General features: G+C 35.2%; 2 protein-coding genes across 2 annotated transcripts in view; one reads left to right on the forward strand and one right to left on the reverse strand.

The window, feature by feature from the left end:
• LOC100371084 (intermembrane lipid transfer protein VPS13B-like) overlaps positions 1 to 11541 on the forward strand; it is a 55800-nt gene extending 44259 nt beyond the window's left edge. Inside the window, exons 41-47 of the mRNA XM_085507490.1 lie at positions 967 to 2196; positions 4031 to 4207; positions 4493 to 4663; positions 5200 to 5373; positions 6292 to 6394; positions 7354 to 7603; positions 8224 to 11541. Of these exons, the coding sequence (XP_085363616.1) occupies positions 967 to 2196; positions 4031 to 4207; positions 4493 to 4663; positions 5200 to 5373; positions 6292 to 6394; positions 7354 to 7603; positions 8224 to 8553 (2435 nt within the window). The 3' untranslated portion in view covers positions 8554 to 11541. The remainder of the gene's footprint in view (positions 1 to 966; positions 2197 to 4030; positions 4208 to 4492; positions 4664 to 5199; positions 5374 to 6291; positions 6395 to 7353; positions 7604 to 8223) is intronic.
• Positions 11542 to 12323: 782 nt separating this feature from the next.
• Positions 12324 to 19556, reverse strand: LOC144349286 (androgen-induced gene 1 protein-like). Its single transcript, XM_078007947.2, has 6 exons — positions 19046 to 19556; positions 17790 to 17927; positions 14984 to 15091; positions 14022 to 14137; positions 13317 to 13468; positions 12324 to 12505 (listed from the first exon to the last, which is right to left on the reverse strand). Exons 1-6 carry the CDS (start codon positions 19190 to 19192, stop codon positions 12456 to 12458), a joined length of 711 nt encoding a protein of 236 aa, XP_077864073.2. The 5' UTR covers positions 19193 to 19556; the 3' UTR covers positions 12324 to 12455.
• Positions 19557 to 21911: the final 2355 nt, after the last annotated feature.

Below are 21911 nucleotides of genomic sequence, written 5' to 3' on the forward strand. Positions count from 1 at the left end.
TGTGCCTTTAAAAAAAAATTTAAATGGTGAAGAAATTTGGCTTTGGCGCTCAAAGAGATAATGAAACTTCTGCTGATCTTGTTATTCGTAGAGGCTTTTAGCAGATTATGTGTTGTGCTTCGATAATTAATTAGCCAAAAATAAGTTATATTATTTTCACAGAAAAATCGTTGTTTATTTTCATCATCATTTACTCTATAGCACTTAATTACTTGCTAGTTTTTATTTTCACTTGTTTCATCCATAGCTTTTTACTGTGCGAAATTGACATTTGATGAATTTGCAGTGTAACAATTGATTAAAAACTTAGTGAATTAATTTGCCTGCAACATCAAAACCGTTAAAATTGGAGAATATTTCCCCCTCTATGATATCAACAATTTTGTTTTGTGGCTTGTACAATTTTTCGAAGAAATTATTTGATTTACTAAAATTAAGTTCTCTGCATTAGATACATATTCACAAGCCAAAGTTTTATTTGTGCAGATTCTATATTTCTGTGCGCCCTCTTTGGCAACTTTCCTGGAAGTCAAATATTCGGCGTTTCGCATGCGCGCGCATGCCGTTTTGGGGTGTGACATAAACTTGCACTTGTTATACTGTGCTTTTGGGTATACCAATCGACGTCACAAAAATAAAATTTCTTTCTATCGACTACCAGCAAACTGACATGTTTGTATTTTCAGCCACAACAAAGCTGGGGTATTTTTGCACCCAGTCTTGCTACTTCCAAGAAAGTGGTCCATATGACATTCCACTATTTTGTTTTATGTTAATTGTCATATGCTATGGTGATTTTGATTGGCCGCATGTTTTAGAGGCACATCCAATCAGATCTGTGTATTTTCCTAGATGTCCAATATATGAAATATCGGTGAATAACGCAGATGTCTCTGTCAGAGTATATTTGAGTTTGCATTAAATCAAAAACTTACAATTTGAAATATATTTTGGTTTGAATTCTAGAAATGGTGACAGTTGTGGAAGAACAGGATATGTTGTCACCCTTGCCACTGGTGGAGGCGCATAGGTCAACTTGTTATGAATTCCCACATGTGCAGTCGCAGTTTCCGCAGTTCAACAACCAGAACCAGATTCAACCAAAACTTCATATCTGCATTGCGAGAGACCTTGATACTGTCTATCTCAAACAGGAAGAAAAAGTGGAGCAATGGAGTGATGAAATTAATATTGGTGAATTTGGAGGTCAAAGGTCAGAGATCATGATTCTGTCTCACGGAGGTTACGTGTTTGTTAATAGCAGGACAGTTGGTGCTTGTACACATGTTTTCATCGAAGAACTCAGTATGGAGGGACAGACAGGTCAGAGGTCGAAGCTGGGTGTTCCCTCCCTGCTGCGTCAAGAGACTGAAGCAGAGTCACCAATGGATATCACTATAGAGGGCAGTGTAATGGCTTCTCGGGTCTGTTTTGTTCTCATGGACGAATTACATAATCGAGTGTCGAGTACAGAAGTTTTGCGATTCATGATGGACGATGTACATCTTGCGTATTTCCCATTGGTTAAACCAGATCACCCAACAACTATGCAGCAGGGGGTGCAGTTTGCTGTCAGAACAGCGCAGATTGATAATCAGCTGTTCCAACAGGGTGCATTTGATTTCCCTGTGTTGTTGATGGCACAGCACAAGATCCCGTCCAGAGACGAATCAGAGTTTGCTGTTCTACCAATCAGTGCGGCCTCGGAGCACAGTTATCAAACCAGTATCTTTGCTGTAAGACTAATCTTTGAGATGGACCAGTTCAGATCTGTCTCGTGCCTCCATGACGTTACAGTGTCTGTGAAACCATTGACGCTCTTCATGGAGGACCAGTTCATATACCAGATGGTCAGGGTGATCAGCAGCTACAAAATACCACACGAACTGAAACAACCAATCAAATCTAAGTTTCCAAAGTCAGGTGATCAATTGGAGCCAATGAGGTGGAAGGATGTCCCGGCAGAGGCCAAAAGTCTCTCATTGGCTCTGATTAACCCCTTAGCTGTCAATCATCTTCGGATAAAGCCGCTTACGATTCTTGCCAGTGCACATGCATCTCTGAAGGTTTATCTGGCGTCGGATCACACTTCTCTGTCTTTTGGACAATTCCGATGCGGTCCAGTATTTACGACAACGAGACAGTTGGTGCAATGTCTAACGATGCACTATGCGTCAGGTGCTCTCTTTAAAGCGGGTGAGTCTAAATATGACCCTTGTAACTGCTCAGTTTGAATATGAATCTTGTCACTGCTCAATTTGAATATGACCACTGTCACCACTCGAGTTTCAGCAAAGGTAGACCATAAAGCAATTTCAGTCAAGCTCTGCAAAATGCATATCAAGAATTCGGAGACAAAAAACATTGCCTTGGGAAGACACCAAATTTAGTGACTCTTTGACCTTTGACCCTATGAGTGCCAAAGTCAAATGTTGTCATATTTTACAAAATAAATTTTTTAGCTACGCTATCGACTTTGTCGAGCGGAGCTTATGATATGAGTGATTGTCCGTCGTCGTCCGTGTCAATGTTTTACTTTTTTGACTTCTTTTTTAAAACTATAAGCAGGAATGCTTTGATACTTGGTGTATATGTACCTTAGGTAGACCTCTCTCAGATTTGTTCATTTTGTAATAATATCTTTAATTCTCTAATTTTGGTGAGTATTCATTTATGGTAAAAAGTGATATTTTTGACTTCTTGTTAAAAACCGCAAGTCCAATTGCTTTGATTACATGTATAATACTACATGTGGACCTCTCTCAGATTTGCTCATTTTGTAATGATATCTTTAATTCTCTAATTTTGGTGAATATTTGTGTCATTTATGGTAAAAAGTGATATTTTCGACTTCTTGTTAAAAACCACAAGTCTACATATTGTTCATTGTCTAATGATATCTTTAATTGGAATGTGCATTTCTAACAGTGGAGCTATCTCAGCCGATAGGCTGCTTGTTTATTTTATTTTTTTCCAAAATTTTGATTAACATCTATAGCCAATATGAAAAATTATATCTAATTGGTCTAAAATTTAAAAAAAAAAATATTTGCAAAAATACATAAAAATAGACGAAATTTTGAGGGGAAAAAATATGGCATTTGAATGGTAAATTTAGAAATTGTGATTCTCCTTATATTTGTACTTGCTTGATATCGTAGTTTGTCATTCAGTAAGACAAAGGTGAACGACTTTCATGATTCGTCATGCTCTAACCTATGCGATCGTATTCAGTGATTTATACAAAGTTGGACACGCTTTGCAGAATTTTATACCCATGTATCTCTAAGTTGTGGGAATTTATTGTCTGTAAATTGTTGATAGTTGAGCACGTGTGTATTGGCATGTCCTCCAGTGAGAAGATACGACACAGTGTGTTCTATGTTGCTTGGGTGCACACCAGTGTTCTATGTATTTCTATGGACACTGTGCGAACTGCTGTGGAACGCCAGTCGAAGAACTGGTGAAAACAACCAAATTGATATATGTTGCACATGTAGAGGTAACACTGTTCAGAAGAGTCTCAACAACTAGCAAAATGTACAGATAATCATTGAGATAACTGTCGACCCGCTGTTTTGACTGGTTGTGGTTGTCAGGCAAGGAAAACACATCCGGATTGTTCACAAAAACATCACTTCTCATCACATAATGTGATTAAATAATTATTCAAGATGTTTGATTCAGACTAAGTAATCAAAAATGAACAACAGACTGAAATAATTTAGCAAGGACAGATTTCATGCCGGCAATAAAAACTTCCAGGCAATTAATCACTGAAATGCTACACCGAAATAATGCAATTGAACTGACTCGTCATTATCGCATATCGTCAAAGCACAACGTCTTCATTTGATCAGTTTTACATCCTACAATAAGATCTCGTAATCATGACTAACACTTATTCATGTGTGCAAATTTCAACACTGAGAAAGTTAAATATTGATTCAGTCGAGTGATTCAGTGATTTGATCACCATATTTATTATATTCTAAATTTCACACGTTGTCTTCAATGTTTCTATTCCCAGGTTCAGTGTTGGGTTCGTTAGAAATCCTCGGCAATCCAGCTGGTTTGTTACGCAATATTGGTAGTGGTGTTGCCGATTTCTTTCGACTACCATATGAAGGTATAATACGAGGACCCAGTGCTTTCGTGACTGGTGTGACGAGTGGTACATCATCGTTAGTGAAGCATGTCTCCACGGGTGAGTCATTGATTTGTTAGGGAACTGTTATTCCAAGTTTTATTATTGAATATGCAGTAGTGTTAAAATGTTGGATTCAAATGGCCAATCATCTGCCTTGTTAAATTCGAAACAACCAATCAGTTGTCATGTTGAACTCAAACAACCAATCAGCTTCCATGTTAAATTCAAAACAACCAATCAGTGGCCATGTTGAATTCAGGAAAACTAGTCAGCAAAGAATAGAATATTACTTAAATGGGTAAGCCCAAATTACTTACATCATTGAATAAACTTTTTCTTCAGGTACTATCACCTCGATTACTAACTTTGCAAGCAGTGTTGCTAGAAATATGGACAGACTATCCCTGGATCCAGATCACTTGATGCGACAAGAAGAACACCGGAAGCAAATTCCAGAGAGGATAAGTGAAGGATTAAAACAAGGATTAAGCGGATTTGGAATTAGTCTTCTTGGTATGAACAATTATTTTCTGACATATTAATGAGCAGTAGTAGATTCACTATGGTCTTGTACTTAGGTATTCCTGCAGGAATAAAACTTTTACTCTAGCAATCTTATAAAAATAAATAAGATCCTAGGCTTTAGGCTTTTTTATATATATTTTTTGGATTTAATTATATTTTATTCATATATTTTATTTTATTTTAATTTAAATAAATAATAAATTAAAATAAAATAAAACTCAAACCCCAGGAACTTGAGAAAATGGCTCTCCTCCATTACTAAATTTGTAACCAACCATATTTTTTTCAGACTTTTGTGGTAGGTAAACAGTTTATTTATTTTTAGGTAGAGTTGCACTCAATACCTAGACTGAATAAAAATATCTACAACAGGTCAAGTTGAGTCACCTTCATGAACAAGTGAAATACAAATATTAACAATTTCCACTGCAACTCCTAGAACCTGATCTATGGCCATATAGACTAGTAATTTAATACTACCGATACATTCATATAATAGTTGTGTTTAAAATTCTATTTTAAAGGTGCTGTGGCTGGTGTAGTGGATCAACCAATACAGAGCTGGACAAAGTCATCCTTACCTACCACACGGACACAGAAAGCTACAGGAGTCCTGTCTGGTGTTGGCAAAGGGTTGGTTGGTGCTGTTGTCAAGCCTATTGGTGGTGCTGCTGAGTTTGTGTCTCAAACTGGACAAGGTAAGATAAGTACAGATATGTACTGGTTATGCTAATGAGCTATAGAGCTATTGTTTAGTTATGCTAACGAGTTACTAAGCTATTGTTGAGTTATGCTAATTAGCCACAGAGCTATTGTTGGGTTATGCTAATGATTCACTGAGCTATTGTTGGGTTATGCTAACGAGTCACTAAGCTATTGTTGCTAATTATGCTAATTAGACACAGAGCTATTGTTGGGTTATAATAATAATAAATAATAACTTTATTTAATTAAGCGCAACAATTCCAACATATGAAGATCAAATGATTCATCACCATGGAGCTATTGTTGAGTTATGCTAATGAGCCATGGAGATATTGTTTAGTTATGCTAACGAGTCACTAAGCTATTATTGAGTTATGCTAATGAGCCATGGAGCTATTGTTTAGTTATGCTAACGAGTCACTAAGCTATTGTTGAGTTATGCTAATTAGCCACAGAGCTATTGTTGGGTTATGCTAATGATTCACTGAGCTATTGTTGAGTTATGCTAATGAGCCATGGAGCTATTGTTTAGTTATGCAAATGAGTCACTAAGCTATTGTTGAGCTATGCTAATGATTCACTGAGCTATTGTTGTGTTATGCTAATGATTCACTGAGCTATTATTGAGTTATGCTAATGAACCATGGAGTTATTATTGAGTTATGCTAATGTTTCACTGAGCTATTGTTGAGTTATGCTAATGAGCCACAGAGCTATTGCTGGGTTATGCTAATGAGTCACTGAGCTATTGTTGAATTATGCTAATGAGTCACTGAGTTATTGTTGAGTTATGCTAATGAGGCACTGAGCTTTTGTAGAATTATGGCAATGAACCACTGAGTTATTGTTGAATTATGCTAATGAGTCATTGAACTATTGTTTGAGTCTGATTGTTCTTTATCATATACTAGGTATACTACATGGTGCTGGTTTGGTTGGAATACCCAAAGCAAGATTTATGCCATGCTCAGAACAAGCTGCTATGGCAACGAACGGATATGTCAAATATGTCTGGTGAGTAACGTCATATGGCAACATTACATAACCAGCTGTACATTTTAACTGTATGATTTGAGTTGGACCAGTTCTGTGACAATACACACTTAGAAATGTTACATTTGTGGGAGATGAATTTGGGTGAAAACATGAAAGGAAAAAAAACAAGTACAGTCTGTGGAACATAGAATACAACATGACTGACGGAACAAAACATGACAGATTACATTAATGTACGTGTGCATATAAAACGATAATTCAATACAAACATGTTCAGCAAGTCAGTGATTCAATCACATTAAATCTATGACTAGGATTTTAGGCACTGTAGTCATGGTGATAAACAATGTGTGTATACTGTAAAATGACAAATTTTCACTGGGTTTAAATTTCACTGATTTAGCATTTCAGGCATGTTCAGTGGGTTTTAAATTCACGGTTTTATCATTAAGATAATGTGTTCTATGCTAAATTTTACATATTCACTGGGTTTTAATTTAGCGCATTTTCCAGTCAGCGAAAAAAGCAAAATTAAAACCCAGTGAATAATTAATCCTTTTACAGTATTATATGTTACTGTAAACACGATAATTATTCATTTGTTTATCATTTCTTAATTTTCACTAAATTAAATTGACGTGAACGTGCAAAACTCTTTGTTTCACAGCAAAAATCCTTAGTTTAAAACCCATTAATATTGCTAAAGACATCAAAATATTGAAATTAAATGCCAGTGAAATCGTTTAACAGTACATTTGACTCGTATCAATTTTAGTAGACATGTGTATCTAATGACAACAGTAGCAGCAGTGCCATTATCTAATCTTTGGATGCGATTATTCTAATATTGCCAGCCAGTCGCTTGAGTTGAACTCAGGATACTTGCAGACCTACTTGCGGCTGCAAAATTCTCAGAATTGATAATGCACTTACAATAAGACAGAAAAAAAATGATAATGTCTTTTCATTCTCTGTAGGAAAATGTTACAAACACTGCCAAGTGCCGCCATCTTGATGCATCTCGACATCACCATAGTAACCTACCATGGACTACATCATAGTGGATGTCTGCTGTTGACACCAGATGTGTTGTTTATAGTGAGTACAAGCGAAGATACGCAACAACAAGCGTACCCGTTAACTGAGATTACATGCTATAAGCAGAGTACTGATAGCGGTATATTGTGTATCGCGTTGAAACAAGCAATAACACCGTGCACAGCTGAAGTGAGTACTGACTTTGATTATTATGCAAACCTTTCTACTAAGTTCTACAGATGTCATTCAAACATTATCCTGGAAGCAACTTGTCTAAAATATCTCACTTATTATTCAGGCATAATACATGCTTTCAATACTACCGTAAAATCTGTATTAGAAGCATCTTTAATATAAGTCGCACTCATTCTTTTTGAGCAATTGAGAACCAACATTCACCATTTCTCATACGTGTAGATGCTCTAATAGAAGCCGCATCCGCTCTGTAACATTGTACCATTTTAATAGAAGCCACGTGTAACCTAGGTGGAATATACAGCACGAAAGAGTTGGCCGTTTTCATATCGTTTGTCCAGTCCACCTTGCTGTGGCAATTTGGGTGACTAGCAGCAGTATGATTAATGTGAAAACATTGAAATGTGGAAGGGTGAATACACCTTGTTTGCAAATGGCCGCTGGAGCGAGAACACCGTGAGAGTAATTCTTTACCCTCAAATGGTGTTCTATTCTCAATCGTCTTCGCACCCGTTATTCCAAATACTATACTTTACATGGCCAGGGGAATGGTAGATGAGATGACGTTAGAAAATGGAACTTAATATTTTTGTCTCTTTTATTTCCACTCACAGAAAGAAGAGACATCTAACAGAGTTGCTGATTTTGTAGATGCTACTTCCGGCCATGCTGGCCGTGATGTTATTCCACAGCCGTCACAGAGCTCAGACACAACGTCTGAGCAGTCGCCTCCATCCGGGACTGACCAAGTAACAATAAAGTCTTACAAATATCTTGTTGATCCAAGGTTTCGGGACACTTTCATTTCACTGTTCAATCAAGCTAAGAGAAAGCTTGAGGGAAAAGGATTCAATGTGGATGAGACTGGAAAAACCACATTTAGTAAATTCCATCTTTGGCATACAAAGACAAAGAAAAAACTTGATGACATTGATTCTATGTAACTTGATTGTGAAATGACACTCATCTAATGAATTATTCATGAGGTTGACAATGTGTAGCACTCAACTAATGAATTATTTATGAGGTTGTCAGTGTGTAGCACTCAACTAATGAATTATTCATGAGGTTGTCAATGTGTATCACTCAACTAATGAATTATTCATGAGGTTGCCAATAAGTAGCACTCAACTAATGAATTATTCATGAGGTTGTCAATAAGTAGCACTCAACTAATGAATTATTCATTAGGCTGTCAATGTGTAGCACTCAACTAATGAATTATTCATGAGGTTGCCAATAAGTAACACTCAACTAATGAATTATTCATGAGGCTGTCAATGTGTAGCACTCAACTAATGAATTATTCATGAGGCTGTCAATGTGTAGCACTCGTCTAATAAACTCATGAGATTGCCAATGCGTAATAATCATTTAATTATCCATTCATGGAATTGTTAAAATGTAGCTTTGTGTAGTTAATTATTCATGAGACTTAATAGTACATGGCTTATTAATTATTCATGAGATTGTTACTATGATGTTTCCAATATGTAGCACATGACTAATTATTCATGAGCATCGTTATGCACTGGAAAACATAGTTGGAAAAAAAATGGCATAAATTATTATTGAATTGGATTCTGTATTATTACAAGATTTACATTGTTAAGCAAAATATGTTTCTAATTGATCTTGCTATGTGTAAATCATGTCATTTAATTATTTATTCATGTAGTTGTGACAGTGTGACAATTGTACCAACCCAAAATACAACTCGCAGCCACATTGAGTACATTTGTGGATATGATTCGTTTATTTTGAGTTCAATGTTCTATAAAAAGTAAATACTCTTTTACAATATACACTGTCACTGTCACAACTTTCACATTATTCCAGGTCCTGGCCAATTAACACAGTTAAGAAATTATTGAAAATATTTACATTTTTTTTTAAATTTGCCAAGTATCATGATTGATTAAAATTCAAGGGCTTCAGGCAAGTTGGTATAAATTTATTTAAATATTCAAAAATGGTTTTAAATTTGTATGCACAATGTTTTTGTTACATGTATGTACAGTAGTTTTTGTAATAAGTGTAAAATGTTGTAGCATGTTGTAAGAATATAGGGGTTTTTAAGACAGGGAAACATCCTTGATAGCTAACATTTCTAGCAACGGAATGTAATTGTTTACCGTAAATAAGTCTGAACTGTAAAACGTTCAATATTTCCGAATACAACTACTAGTAATACAGATGCAACTTGATAAAATTTATGGACGTTCCTGAAAATGAGATTTCATGAAGGCGATGTCTTAAGGCAGAATTACATGAATAACTCTAGTCGGCCAATTCTAGTTCAATAGCCACATTTTTTTAAAAATCAGCCGACTGAATGCAAAAAATTAAATAGCTTTCTCGCGAATTAATTAACAGTAGCATATACATGGCTGACTATGATCATGTGATGCTCTGTTGGCAGACTACAATTTGTAATTTCATTTTCAAGTATGCCAGTGAGGTTTTCTCTGATTTTTTCCAAATTTTGTCAAATTAAAATATGTAAATACTGCGTGTCATTACTGCTTAAGTGGCATTTAGTAGTTTAGTGTGAGAAATGATCGAATGTAAATTCTTTAGCATCCATATTTCAACATTTTTCTATATACATATTCACACCTTTGTTTTCTGTTCAACAAATTCTCAGAAAACTAGTATTTGAAAAATATTTTAAAATGGTGCTTTATTTTGGTGGACAGATTTATTCTTCTTGTAGGTTGGTAAAAGGCATGACAAAGAAAGTAAGGTTTCCATGGCGACAATATCTGGTGATCATTTTGAATTTTTGAAAAGGATTACAGAATTGTTTGCATGAACATTAAGGAACTAAATGCAAGAAACTAAATGTTTTCGTTGAAAAGTATCTTATCATAGTTTAAATGAAAATAAAATTACTACTTATTTATTTTGGGCAAAATTTTGTTCCTAAATTTTATGGAAATGTTTTGTTTTTTCACTAATTGGTGCCACATTGTTCATGTAATTGTAGGACCATAGTTAGTCATAATTGACTTCACTGTTACCATGGTTACAATATTGTGCATTGTGATTGGTTATCAAATTAACTTTGGAATATTTACAGTGCATGTAATAGTTGCGCAACTAATGCATTTTTGTTATTTTTTAAACTTTTTTTTTTTAATTGGCAATAACAATTGTAGCAGTTCACCAAAAGATATTTTATATTTGTTTCACAGGAAGTGACATCAGGTGATTTAAATATACAGGATGTGACATCACAATTTTCTTAATATTATAGTCTTCCATTTCCAATTCCTTATTTCAATGGTGCTAGTTATTTTTACAAATTAAAACTTGTATGTTATTAAATTTGTTGGATATTTATTTTCAAAATCAACTGAATCATGCTGTTTGTGGTAAAATTTGAATATAGAATAGGTTATTTGCATATTTATTGTATCTTGTAACTGTGATTGGATAGGATATGGTTGGGATTTGCATGTAGTGTTCAGTATATGATATTCTGAAACTGTTTTTTGCAGGGGGTGTCAAATTGTTGTAAAAGTTTCAAAACTGTTGTCAATTTTACTTTGGTGATCACTCAACATGTGAATAACGAGCAAATACAAATACAATTTACTTAACTTGTCTCTGACTTTTGTGTTTTTTTCTTTTATTGTGTCGCGAGTAAAACTTTGGGAGAGAAGAAGGATTTACCGTAATATGGAATTCCACTTAAACTTTGATGCTGTTTTAGAGACAATTTTTTCTCAAAATGGCATAGATGTTTGAGGGAAAGTTGCTGATCATTGTAAAGCTCTTGAAATTTAACCTGTGAAATTGGTTCTCAATATTTGCCCAATGTTTAGGGTTTTTGTGGCAAAATTGACCATGTGGGGGGGGGGGGGGCAGGTTCATCTCTGTATGCATTTTTCTAAATGAGAATAAAAAAAACTGCATTCATACTTTAAGGTTCTATCATGTATGTTGCAATTGTTTCATTATGGTGGAATTAAAATCAGTGGTTTTCTCATGAAGCCTGGTACATGTTTGTTTGTGTTGGGGGGGGGGGGGGGCAAGCAAGCAAGCAAGCAAGGTTTATACCTCTGGAAAGTGTTGTATTTTCTTGTGATGTGTTGACTGAGGAACACAGAAAACATCAAAGAAACCAGAGAGCTTTCAGGTTTAACTTCTTGTTTATTCTGCTATTTTCAGTTACACCAATGGCACTACTTTTTACATATCAATACACTCGGGTGATCAGGTGACATATAACACCATTACAAAAGTATGTATTCTGATGCATGCAATAAAGTAATCCCAGAGGAGGATGGCACCAAATATCATATCCCAAAATGCAATGCAGCAATGATGTCATTGAAAACTGCCCACTGATGTCATTGAAAACTGCCCACTGATGTCATTGAAAACTGCGCACTCTTTATTGTCTGCACCCGCAATGGTGTGTTTTTCATTTTATTGCAAGGGAATCACTAAAAAAAACTTGAAAAAGGTCCACACTTTTGTATTATTTTTGAAAAGCAATCTAAGTCTAGAACATTTGAGTGATAAAATGTGAAACATTTAAAACCCTTGTACCTGCTTGCATGGTTACACATTCTTTGAGTCCTATCCCTGAGAGCAGCATGTGAGGCAGTAAGTGGTAAATTCAAGAAAATATGTTTCTTTATCATTTATAATTACGTAAATTGTTAAAATATTTTACCATATAAATCATTAAGATAGCAATAAGTTGTTGCTACAACATAGTACCTTTATTTTCTTCTTAAAATAGTGACATTAAAACTAGAATAAAATAATAATATTACTGCATATCCCGGCAACATAAATATAGTAATAAATACACACTGTAAATAAATAAATTTTAGTTCACTTTCTTCACTTTTGTTGCAGTCTTTATATATTTGGTTGAGCCTGTGAAAAAAAAAGATCAATAATCTAATTTGTATGTTACACCTAACCGCCACCCCGCCCATGTAATCAATATGCCCAATCATGACATCACAGAGTGTGTTAATGTGTGTCAATCATATCACAGATACAGGTCAATCACAATCATGACATCACAGAGACAGGTCAATCACAATCATGACATCACAGAGTGAGATAATGTGTGTCAATCATACCACAGATACAGGTCAATCACACTCATGACATCACAGAGTCAGGTCAATCACAATCATGACATCACAGAGTGAGATAATGTGTGTCAATCATATCACAGATACAGGTCAATCACAATCATGACATCACAGAGTTAGGTCAATCACAATCATGACATCACAGAGTGAGATAATGTGTGTCAATCATATCACAGATACAGGTCAATCACAATCATGACATCACAGAGACAGGTCAATCACAATCATGACATCACAGAGTCAGGTCAATCACAATCATGACATCACAGAGTGAGATAATGTGTGTCAATCATACCACAGATACAGGTCAATCACAATCATGACATCACAGAGTCAGGTCAATCACAATCATGACATCACAGAGTGAGATAATGTGTGTCAATCATATCACAGATACAGGTCAATCACAATGATGACATCACAGAGTCAGGTCAATCACAATCATGACATCACAGAGTGGGATAATGTGTGTCAATAGACCACGAAGAATTTGTCATGTATCATAGAAACGATAATTAAACGATTATAGATTTCATCGTTCAATCAAACATAAAGTGGCATTCTGGGATATTAAATATACTTACTCCATATTTTGTTGTTGATTTTTTCGCCAATAATGTAGAAAAATAGAAAGAAAATAGCAATTACAAAAAAGAATAAACCAAATTGCGCTCCTGATAATGCTTTCATTATTCCATACACCCAGACATCCAAGACAAAGCCCAAGTACAGAACCCTGAAATGAACATAGTGAAATTATGGTGAGCTTGTCAAGAAATGAAAACAGTTATCTGGTTCTGGAACTGCTAAATAAATAAACTCGAAAATAAGTGCAAAAAAAGATCGGAAAACCCCTTCAATGAAATATGATAAATTGAGACATGCTTAACCATAAAAAAAATAATTTGGTGAACATATAAACAAAATAATTTGGTGAATGCAGACCTATAGAAACTGTTGTTCATTGGTAATATAAACAATTTATCGAAAATCAAATGGTACACTTTTGTATGGAGAAAAGTGTTGAACGTAATTCTCAAAGTCCACCTTTGTTTATGATATATAGTTTTGGAAAATAACACATGCAATCAATTTATTGTAGTTTGTATGATTTGGATATTTTGAAAAAAAAATAACTTGGTTATATCACATATCATAAAACAACATTTATTATTCTTTTGCAAAACTTGGTTATATTATATATCACCTGGTTATATTTGAGAACAATATTTTATAATAAACCAAATTATTGACGTCAGCTGACAGTATTGCTAATATAATTTACATACCATGCTAAATAAGCCAGTCCTACAACCAAAGTACCGAGGAATCCCGATTTGAAAGATGGGTACATGTGCTTTATTAAATACATATCGACCAATAGAAATAGAAGTACATAGGTGTGCTGAAAGAATAAAAACAGAAATTATTATATTGTTATAGATGATAAAACACCAGAGTCGATACACTGAGTCGTTTTTGATACGGGTCCCACGCGACATACAAATAAATTGTTTACACAAAATTCGAACGCATTGCACGTCCACATGACGACTAGTTATACCTGCCTTTTTTTCTGTCGCGTACGCGCCCTCAGTGGCGTTGTAGCCAAATAACTCGGAACGTCTATTTCATTGAGAAGTACGCATTACCCTGGCCTATATTCTGATCATGCATATTTTAAACTTTGCCGAAGCATTATAATTCCGCTATTGTGATCAGCCCAACTACAACGAATGGATTATCGACAGTGACAGGTACTGGTATATATTGTTTCCATTACTAATCGTAGCTTTCCCGCGAATGTGTTGATTTTCAATGCATTTAATCAAATGTATTTGCGAAAAAAATTTCGTACGCTTTATAGTTAGAATTCTAAAATTACCGAAACTGAAAACCAGGTTCGTCTCCCTGAAAAAAAATGTGTGACAATATACATAAAATTTATGTTAAAAAAAAGAAATAAATCGCAAAATATTTCATATAGAAAGACAATTCTTCAAAGAACAAATAGTATTCGGTATTCCGCGTGACTTTTTTTCGAAACGAGACCTTGGAGGTCTTAGAGCGAGACTATAGAGCGAGATCATCATCGTAAACGTTTGGAAGTGTTGTTACATTCTCCATCCAGAGACTATGGGTCTTTTATCACTAAGCTAGGTAGTCGCCAGGGAACGCCCCACGAGTTGTGCCTCTCTGTGGCTTCCTAGGTCAAGACGACTCTGCAAGGGAGAGTGGTGTTGATACTTACGATCACTTGATTCAACCACACAGGAATCAACTCCTGCAAACGTGGTGGGATGTTTGAGATCAGCTCTCTGTCGATTACACAAAGTGTCCAGAATATAAAAACTACAATCTGCAAAATGAAATAACAATTTTCATGGTTATTTAGATTATTTTTGTTGGCAGGGCGCTGGTTAGAATTTGTGGGAAGATTATATTTAGTTCACTGGACGAACTTTCTATTTGTTTCAGTGAAGCTTGTATTTAAAGACCATTTCTCCCGTTATGGAGATCGCATTTTTGTCATTTATGTTTGTTTTTTATTTCAACCATTCCTCCACCCGCCCAATCACCGTCACTCCACCTTTTCATAATTACGTAAATCACTACGCAAAGAAACGTACACAAAATGGAAATTTAATTCAGCTCAATATTTGTTTCAATAAAAATAATCCTGTTTTAAAAACACTTGTCCGAGTAGGTTATTAAATCCGGAACGTGTCTACAAACCCATTTTATTTTGCAACTGATCAAACTCCCTCAAACTACTTTTGGATATTGATATTAAAATAGCTGTGAAATATAAATATTTTAAAAGTACTACAGATTCTTTATATATTTATATAGAAAATATTTAATTTTTTTTTCCACGGGAGATTAAAGTAGAAGCCTTCTAATATTTGTTGATAAAGTTGATCATAAATCACATGACAATGTTCATTGGTTTATTATGTAAAATCATTTCACTTTGTAAACCCCAGATTTCTGAAATAATTGAGAACAACAAAAAGTGTCCCATCATTCAAAATATATTATATTACAGCCTATGCCACCAGCCTAGAATTTGAGATATGGCATATTTTCTCCATCTGCCATAGGTCTACTATGGTCGAAGTATCAGGGGGAAATCCTTCTCCTCTGGGTTTCACCACACGTGCCAGGGGGGAATCTCGTCTCTGTCTCTATATCTCGTCCCCTTGAGGTGCGGGATCGGAGAAGTCACTTTTACTTTACAGTCAAATAAGACACACACAACGAAATACGTTTCAACTCTCGTCTTAGTCGATCAGTCAAGCACTCTATAAGACACAGCGCCCTGGGGAAAATCCCCAAGACTATCGCAAGGCTGACCCAAGACTATCTTAGACTGCGTCAACACTCGCCAAAAAGCTCTCCAGGACTGCGTCTCGACTGCCGTACTCCCCAAGACCAACTCAAACTCTCTTTATTCATTTTCAAAACTCTAACCAATTACAATACAGTTAAAAAACTCTAGGGCGTAACCTTCAATCATACAGCCAATCACATTAAGTACTGAATACGTCATATCTTTTGATTAATCGTTCACTACATTAATAACTACGAATACCAACTGTCAGAATGAGTAGTCAGAATAGCGACGGTTATCTCGTAATTAGTTCCAAATCACTGAGCCAAGTTCCGTCCAAAACTTCAAATAGGCCTAAACGATGACAGACATAACACAGCAATTCAGCTAATAATCAACTAATTAAGTCGGTCAACAGATACACAAAAACAAATTCATGACAGAAGCATTAAATACTACCAAAATGGCCACTATCTATTAAATTACAACTATCACTGTCTTGAAAAGTAAGCTGGTGACCCCCAACTTTTTTAGTCATTATTTTTATGTTGCCCGAAAGAGCAATGAATATGAAAAAAAATGAAAGAATTATGGGTATTTCAAACCATGAGTAGCGAACGACTGTTGCACACTTGTATGTTATAGTGGTAAGGCACAACTTGTAAGAGGGATGTCAGGTGCAACCAACGGGCAATGAATTGAAATAGTCAATTCTCTGGGACAAAATTTATTTTATGGGCCTTTTGAAGTATGCTAATTAATTGCCCTCCTGCTGACCAAATTCATCTTTCCCCTGCCCTCATTAAAAAAACAACACTTTTTTGCCTACTCCCCTACCGCCAACTCGCCTTTCTTGCCCTCCTGCTGACCAAATTCATCTTTTCGCCTGTCCTCATTAAAAAAAAAAAACACACTTTTTTGCCTACTCCCCTACCGCCAACTTGCCTTTCTTGCCCTCCTGCTGACCAAATTCATCTTTCCCCTCCCCTCATTAAAAAAACACCGATTGGTGGCGTAATTCATCGAGTCATTGGCTTCTATGGGCTTCTTGAATACATCAACCACTCAGCAGATCAGTGGGTGACTCGCATTTTCAGTTATTGATAGCACACGGCTGCCCACATTTAGCAGATGTTATTTCCCCAAATGCGTTTTTTTATTATTATACCCTGCGCACTGGGGGGTGCTGATATTTCTCGCCCCTACAAAAATAGAAAAAATCCCCTGCCCTCAACAAAAATCCCATGGAACAACTTTTTCGATGAACGGCTCCATTGGCTGCACCTGACTATGGCCATTTTCCGCATGCGTAGCCGACGACTACCCCCGCTTCAAGGTAATACTAGTATATCGAAAATAACATTTAAGCCAAAACAAATCACCAACAATACAAACAATAGCTTTATTTTAAGGAGATAAACTAAGCCAGTAAAGGTACTGGTTTATTAAAGGGCGGCAGTCGTCGTGCTGCGTCCTGTTCGATATGGGACATAGCGACGTATACAGCGCGTGTAAAATACATTGTTTATTTACATGAAATTCGAACACGCGCTGCGCGACGACCACCGCGCTTTAAAAATCAAACAAACTCAGGTTGGTCAATGGTTTCTCACAATTTGAAAATAAATGTGTAGGAAGTCAAGCACAACTGTCTCTCATTCGCTCTTTCTCTTGCTTTTCAGTCAACAAAATAGAGTCAGCGCACTTTCTAATTACTGCTTACCGATGCAAAGGGAAACGCAATTGCTGCCAGAAACCAGTCCCGAAATCTGCAAAGTCTTCTTCCAAATTGACTACGTTTGTTACATGACATAACCAAATGTATAGTGATACTTAAACCGAAATAAAATATCTGGAAAACCTGTAATTGAAAAATAAAAGATTATTATTATTATTATTATTATTATTATTATTATTATTATTATTATTATTATTATTATTATTATTATTATTATTATTATAACATAAGTTTCGTGCATTGTTTTTACAAAGCTTCGCAAAGTTTTTCTAAGTAAGTTCTGAAAATTTTTCAAATAGCCATTGATTAAACAATTCAATGAACACTATTCATAATAGCACAAATTGGTTGGAAGTTTACAAATAATGAACTCAAAATAGAATGCACGTATATTTTTTTAGGCCAGAAAAAAAAATTCTCTGTTTCTCGTTTCATGGAAATTTTAAAATGAGGCGGCGAGGCGATTTTTTTGAATACTGAGCTAAAATAGGGGGAATTTGAGATAATTGCGAGTACAAGCGGATTTTGGAATGCTTTAGAAGGAAAAAAACATCCGAGTCGCACAGTTCAAAATGATGCGCGCGGAAACAGAAACAGAGATATTTTTTTTTCTCAGCCTAAAAGGAAATCTGTTAAATAGTATTTCTGATCTTACATAAATCAGTGTTTATATACAGTATACAACAACTGAAAGCTACAGTCATTCCATAATAATCCACTGTCATAGTGACAAAATAAAATACAGTTAGTTAAAACATGTGTTTATATATATTTCACATTCAAATCATCAAAAATCAGTAAAAATAAACTTCATATAAAGGATCACGATTATTTGATACAATTTCACTATATGGTGATAAGAAAAAACAAGACAAATTTGAAAAAAAACTATTAAGCTCAAGTGATAGTTTTAATCTGTCTGTTTAGTGTACATTGTTCATATTCTATTCTATTCTATTCTATTCTATTCTATTCTATTCTATTCTATTCTATTCTATTCTATTCTATTCTATTCTATTCTATTCTAAATCTATTCTATTCTATTCTATTCTATTCTATTCTATTCTATTCTATTCTATTCTATTCTATTCTATTCTATTCCAAATTATCTACAATGTATTTAACATAAATCATGCATTTTTTTAAAAACAATTCACAGGATATTTCTTTTGTACTTATTAACTATGTTATAATGTCAATACTCAAAAGTTGAAAATGTCTCAGAGCGATCGTAAACTTACCAGATTCCAATGTGTGAGATATTTTGTATTTCCTCCAAAAGTATATGGTATATTAGGCATAATAAAGGTCTGATCATAAAACTCCGTGTACAGATACACGGAAAGAAATACACTATGCATTGCGATGTGCACGAAAATCAGCGTCATCGTTATGAAAAAATGGTTCTAGCACTACAAAAACGAATGGTGTGGTAGCAGATACAATATTTCCACAATTTCTGGGATTTAGATAAATGGTTAAACAAACGATTAACGCGCGTGGGTGCGATGCTGCGATGAATATTCAAAGCATTCGCTTTTATGATCAACAGGTCGGTGTATTACCCCGGATGTAGACCAGAAAGCCGTTCATCGTCTTTAAATAGAAAATACATGAAAACGAAAGCAGAGAGTAATTCCATGAAAATATGCCCATCCTTGTGACGAGGGTGTTTGGGTTATATCATCACGCGAGACTCAACGAGAACAGAATTTCAGTAAAAAATAACTGCAGTTGACGTAGTTTATAGGTGTTCTCTATTTTTATGTCAGCCATGCGAAGATCCGACCCGCAATTCACATCATCACGTGATTAACAGTATAGCGATAGTGTGACGAGGAACGATGGCGTACAAGGACTGAGACGTAACACACTCAGCTACTGTCCATTTTGAAAAAAATACTGGATGGTTGAAAACAATATATATATATAGTCTAGCGTAAATAATATTTCTAAGTAAATTGCCAGCAAAGTACGAATTTGAGTTATTCACAGACAATGTTATTTTAGTACATATACATATTGTCATCGCAGGTCGGCGCACCACCAAAATACTCTCATGTGAGCCGAAGAGCGCCGCCTGTGGTCAAATACTTAAAGTCGAGACTCGCAAAACAGAAAATGTACAACAGCTTCATTGTATTTTAGTTCGTTATAGAAGTTGCTTTACAGTTGTGTAACTCCGTACACGAAGTAAGTAGAATCTCATATTTTGAAAATACTTTCGAGTTGACGCAGTAATTTATTTCTTTGAGTATAAATAGAGGGTCGGCAAGGGGTCTTTTCGTAAGCTGTAATCAATTGTTTTTATTTTCGTAATAATGTTATTTAAATAAATAAAAAACGTAAATTCGTAGACATGGGCAAGGTGTGAAATATAAACAGCTATTTTATTCGTCCTCAATTTGTACAAAGATTTTATTTTGTGTAAGCGTATAAAACAATTTCCAAATTAAATGTCGTAATTTCCAATTTTGATTCTTAAAACTCAAATTATCCAAAATATTATACAAACACAAGACACTTCGCGATGAGCGTCTTTTGCGGTCAGTGATATTTACGAACATTTTTGTTCACTATTGGCGATCCGTTCTGCTAGGATTGCCCTTAAAATCAATTTTGTGTTTCTGTGTGTGTGGTTTCCAGTGTTTTCACGTATTAATTCTTCTGTGATTGTTTTGGCTTGGCCTATTTCCCCCAAACTTGGCAGGCAGGTCACACCATCACCCTAGTTATTAGGTAAAATCTGAAGAAAAAAATTGGCCTATCGTTACCATAGTAACAGCCAAAAAACTGGATAGCTTCGTGCCAAATGAATCTCCTCCTACAAATTTAGGATAAAACTCTTCAGACATAGCTCATTCTACTCAGCTTGAGTGTGGGCATTAAGTTACTATTTGAATTTTTGATATCTGTTTTCATTACCGACAAATTTGACTCTTCTGTGATTTTTTTGGCTGGGCCGTTTGGTTCAAACTTGGCGGGCAAGTCACACCTTCACTCTAGTTAGGTTGTAAAATCTGAAAACAAATTCTCGCTCACCGCTGCCATAGCAACAGCCAAAAACTGATTTTTGAATACTTTCGCCCCAAATTTATTACCTCCTACCAGTATTTATATTATTATAAATAGCAGTGTTTATATGATCATGTTTTTTTTTTTTTTATTTTGGCTACGTTGCGCACTGGTAAGAGATCACCGGCGCCAACATTGTTACACTCTATCAACGTAATCCCAACGCAACTTTGAACTATGAATGAACTGTAAATGCTGCCTTCAATCATGGAGCTTTTTGCCTCCATGCTTCAATCTAGAAAATACTATCGCAAAACGGTTGGAAATAATAAATTTAACAGCAGAATACGTCCTAGCAATAAAATAAAGTGACTTCTAAGGACTGAACGTTTTTTTGCGAACCTTGTATACGGGGCCCGGTTTTAGTTATAAACCGACGTTAGCTGCACGTTCATGTCCTACCATGGCAACAGCCGAAAACATGATACTTGTTTTTGAGCGGAGCGGATGCCAACCAGCCTACCGGCTTGTTTTATAAACTGGCTTGGTAATTCCCACCACCAATAGTAGACCATGTCACAGCATTTCAAGTACTTTTCCAACAAATCCAAAATCACTCGATAATTTTGTTTACTTTACATTTGTACTATGATTACATTTTAAGTTTTGATAATTTTATGGATACATGTACACTCACAAAAATACCCCCAAAATAAGGGAATTCAGTATATAGCCTTGACAAAAAGGCATAATTTTCTTGTCTTAATATTGATTTTTTTTTCTATCTGTGTAACTTCATGTGGATATCCTGATGAGATTTAAAGTTCAGTTCACAACTAACGGTTTTGCAATATTAGAGGCTGTGAACTTGCCCATGGAGGCTGCAAATTATTAAATATTGTATTCACTGACATTTATTTTGTATTTACATTTGCAATGAGTTCCACAGTATCTTTTTCTTACTGGCGTGGCTACAGTGACTATGTAGTGTTTTTGTTTTGTCGATTGTTAATTGTCAGTTGTTTGTTTTGTGTTCTTGGAATTTTGTACAAAAATCAACAACGGTTAGATAGGTACGGCAACCGAGGAGGG

The sequence above is a fragment of the Saccoglossus kowalevskii genome, chromosome 14 (genome assembly GCF_978046115.1).
Source record: "Saccoglossus kowalevskii chromosome 14, keSacKowa6.1, whole genome shotgun sequence".
NCBI classification, from domain to species: Eukaryota; Metazoa; Hemichordata; class Enteropneusta; family Harrimaniidae; genus Saccoglossus; species Saccoglossus kowalevskii.

What these genes read in the sequence shown, in the direction of transcription:
- LOC144349286 (XM_078007947.2), bottom strand. Translation starts at nt 19,192, where the DNA reads ATGACGCTGATTTTCGTGCACATCGCAATGCATAGTGTATTTCTTTCC. An exon ending in ATCTCACACATTGGAATCTG is followed by an intron (nt 17,928 to 19,045) that starts GTAAGTTTACGA and finishes TTTCAATTACAG; the next exon opens with GTTTTCCAGATATTTTATTT. An exon ending in GGACTGGCTTATTTAGCATG is followed by an intron (nt 13,469 to 14,021) that starts GTATGTAAATTA and finishes TGTTCATTTCAG; the next exon opens with GGTTCTGTACTTGGGCTTTG.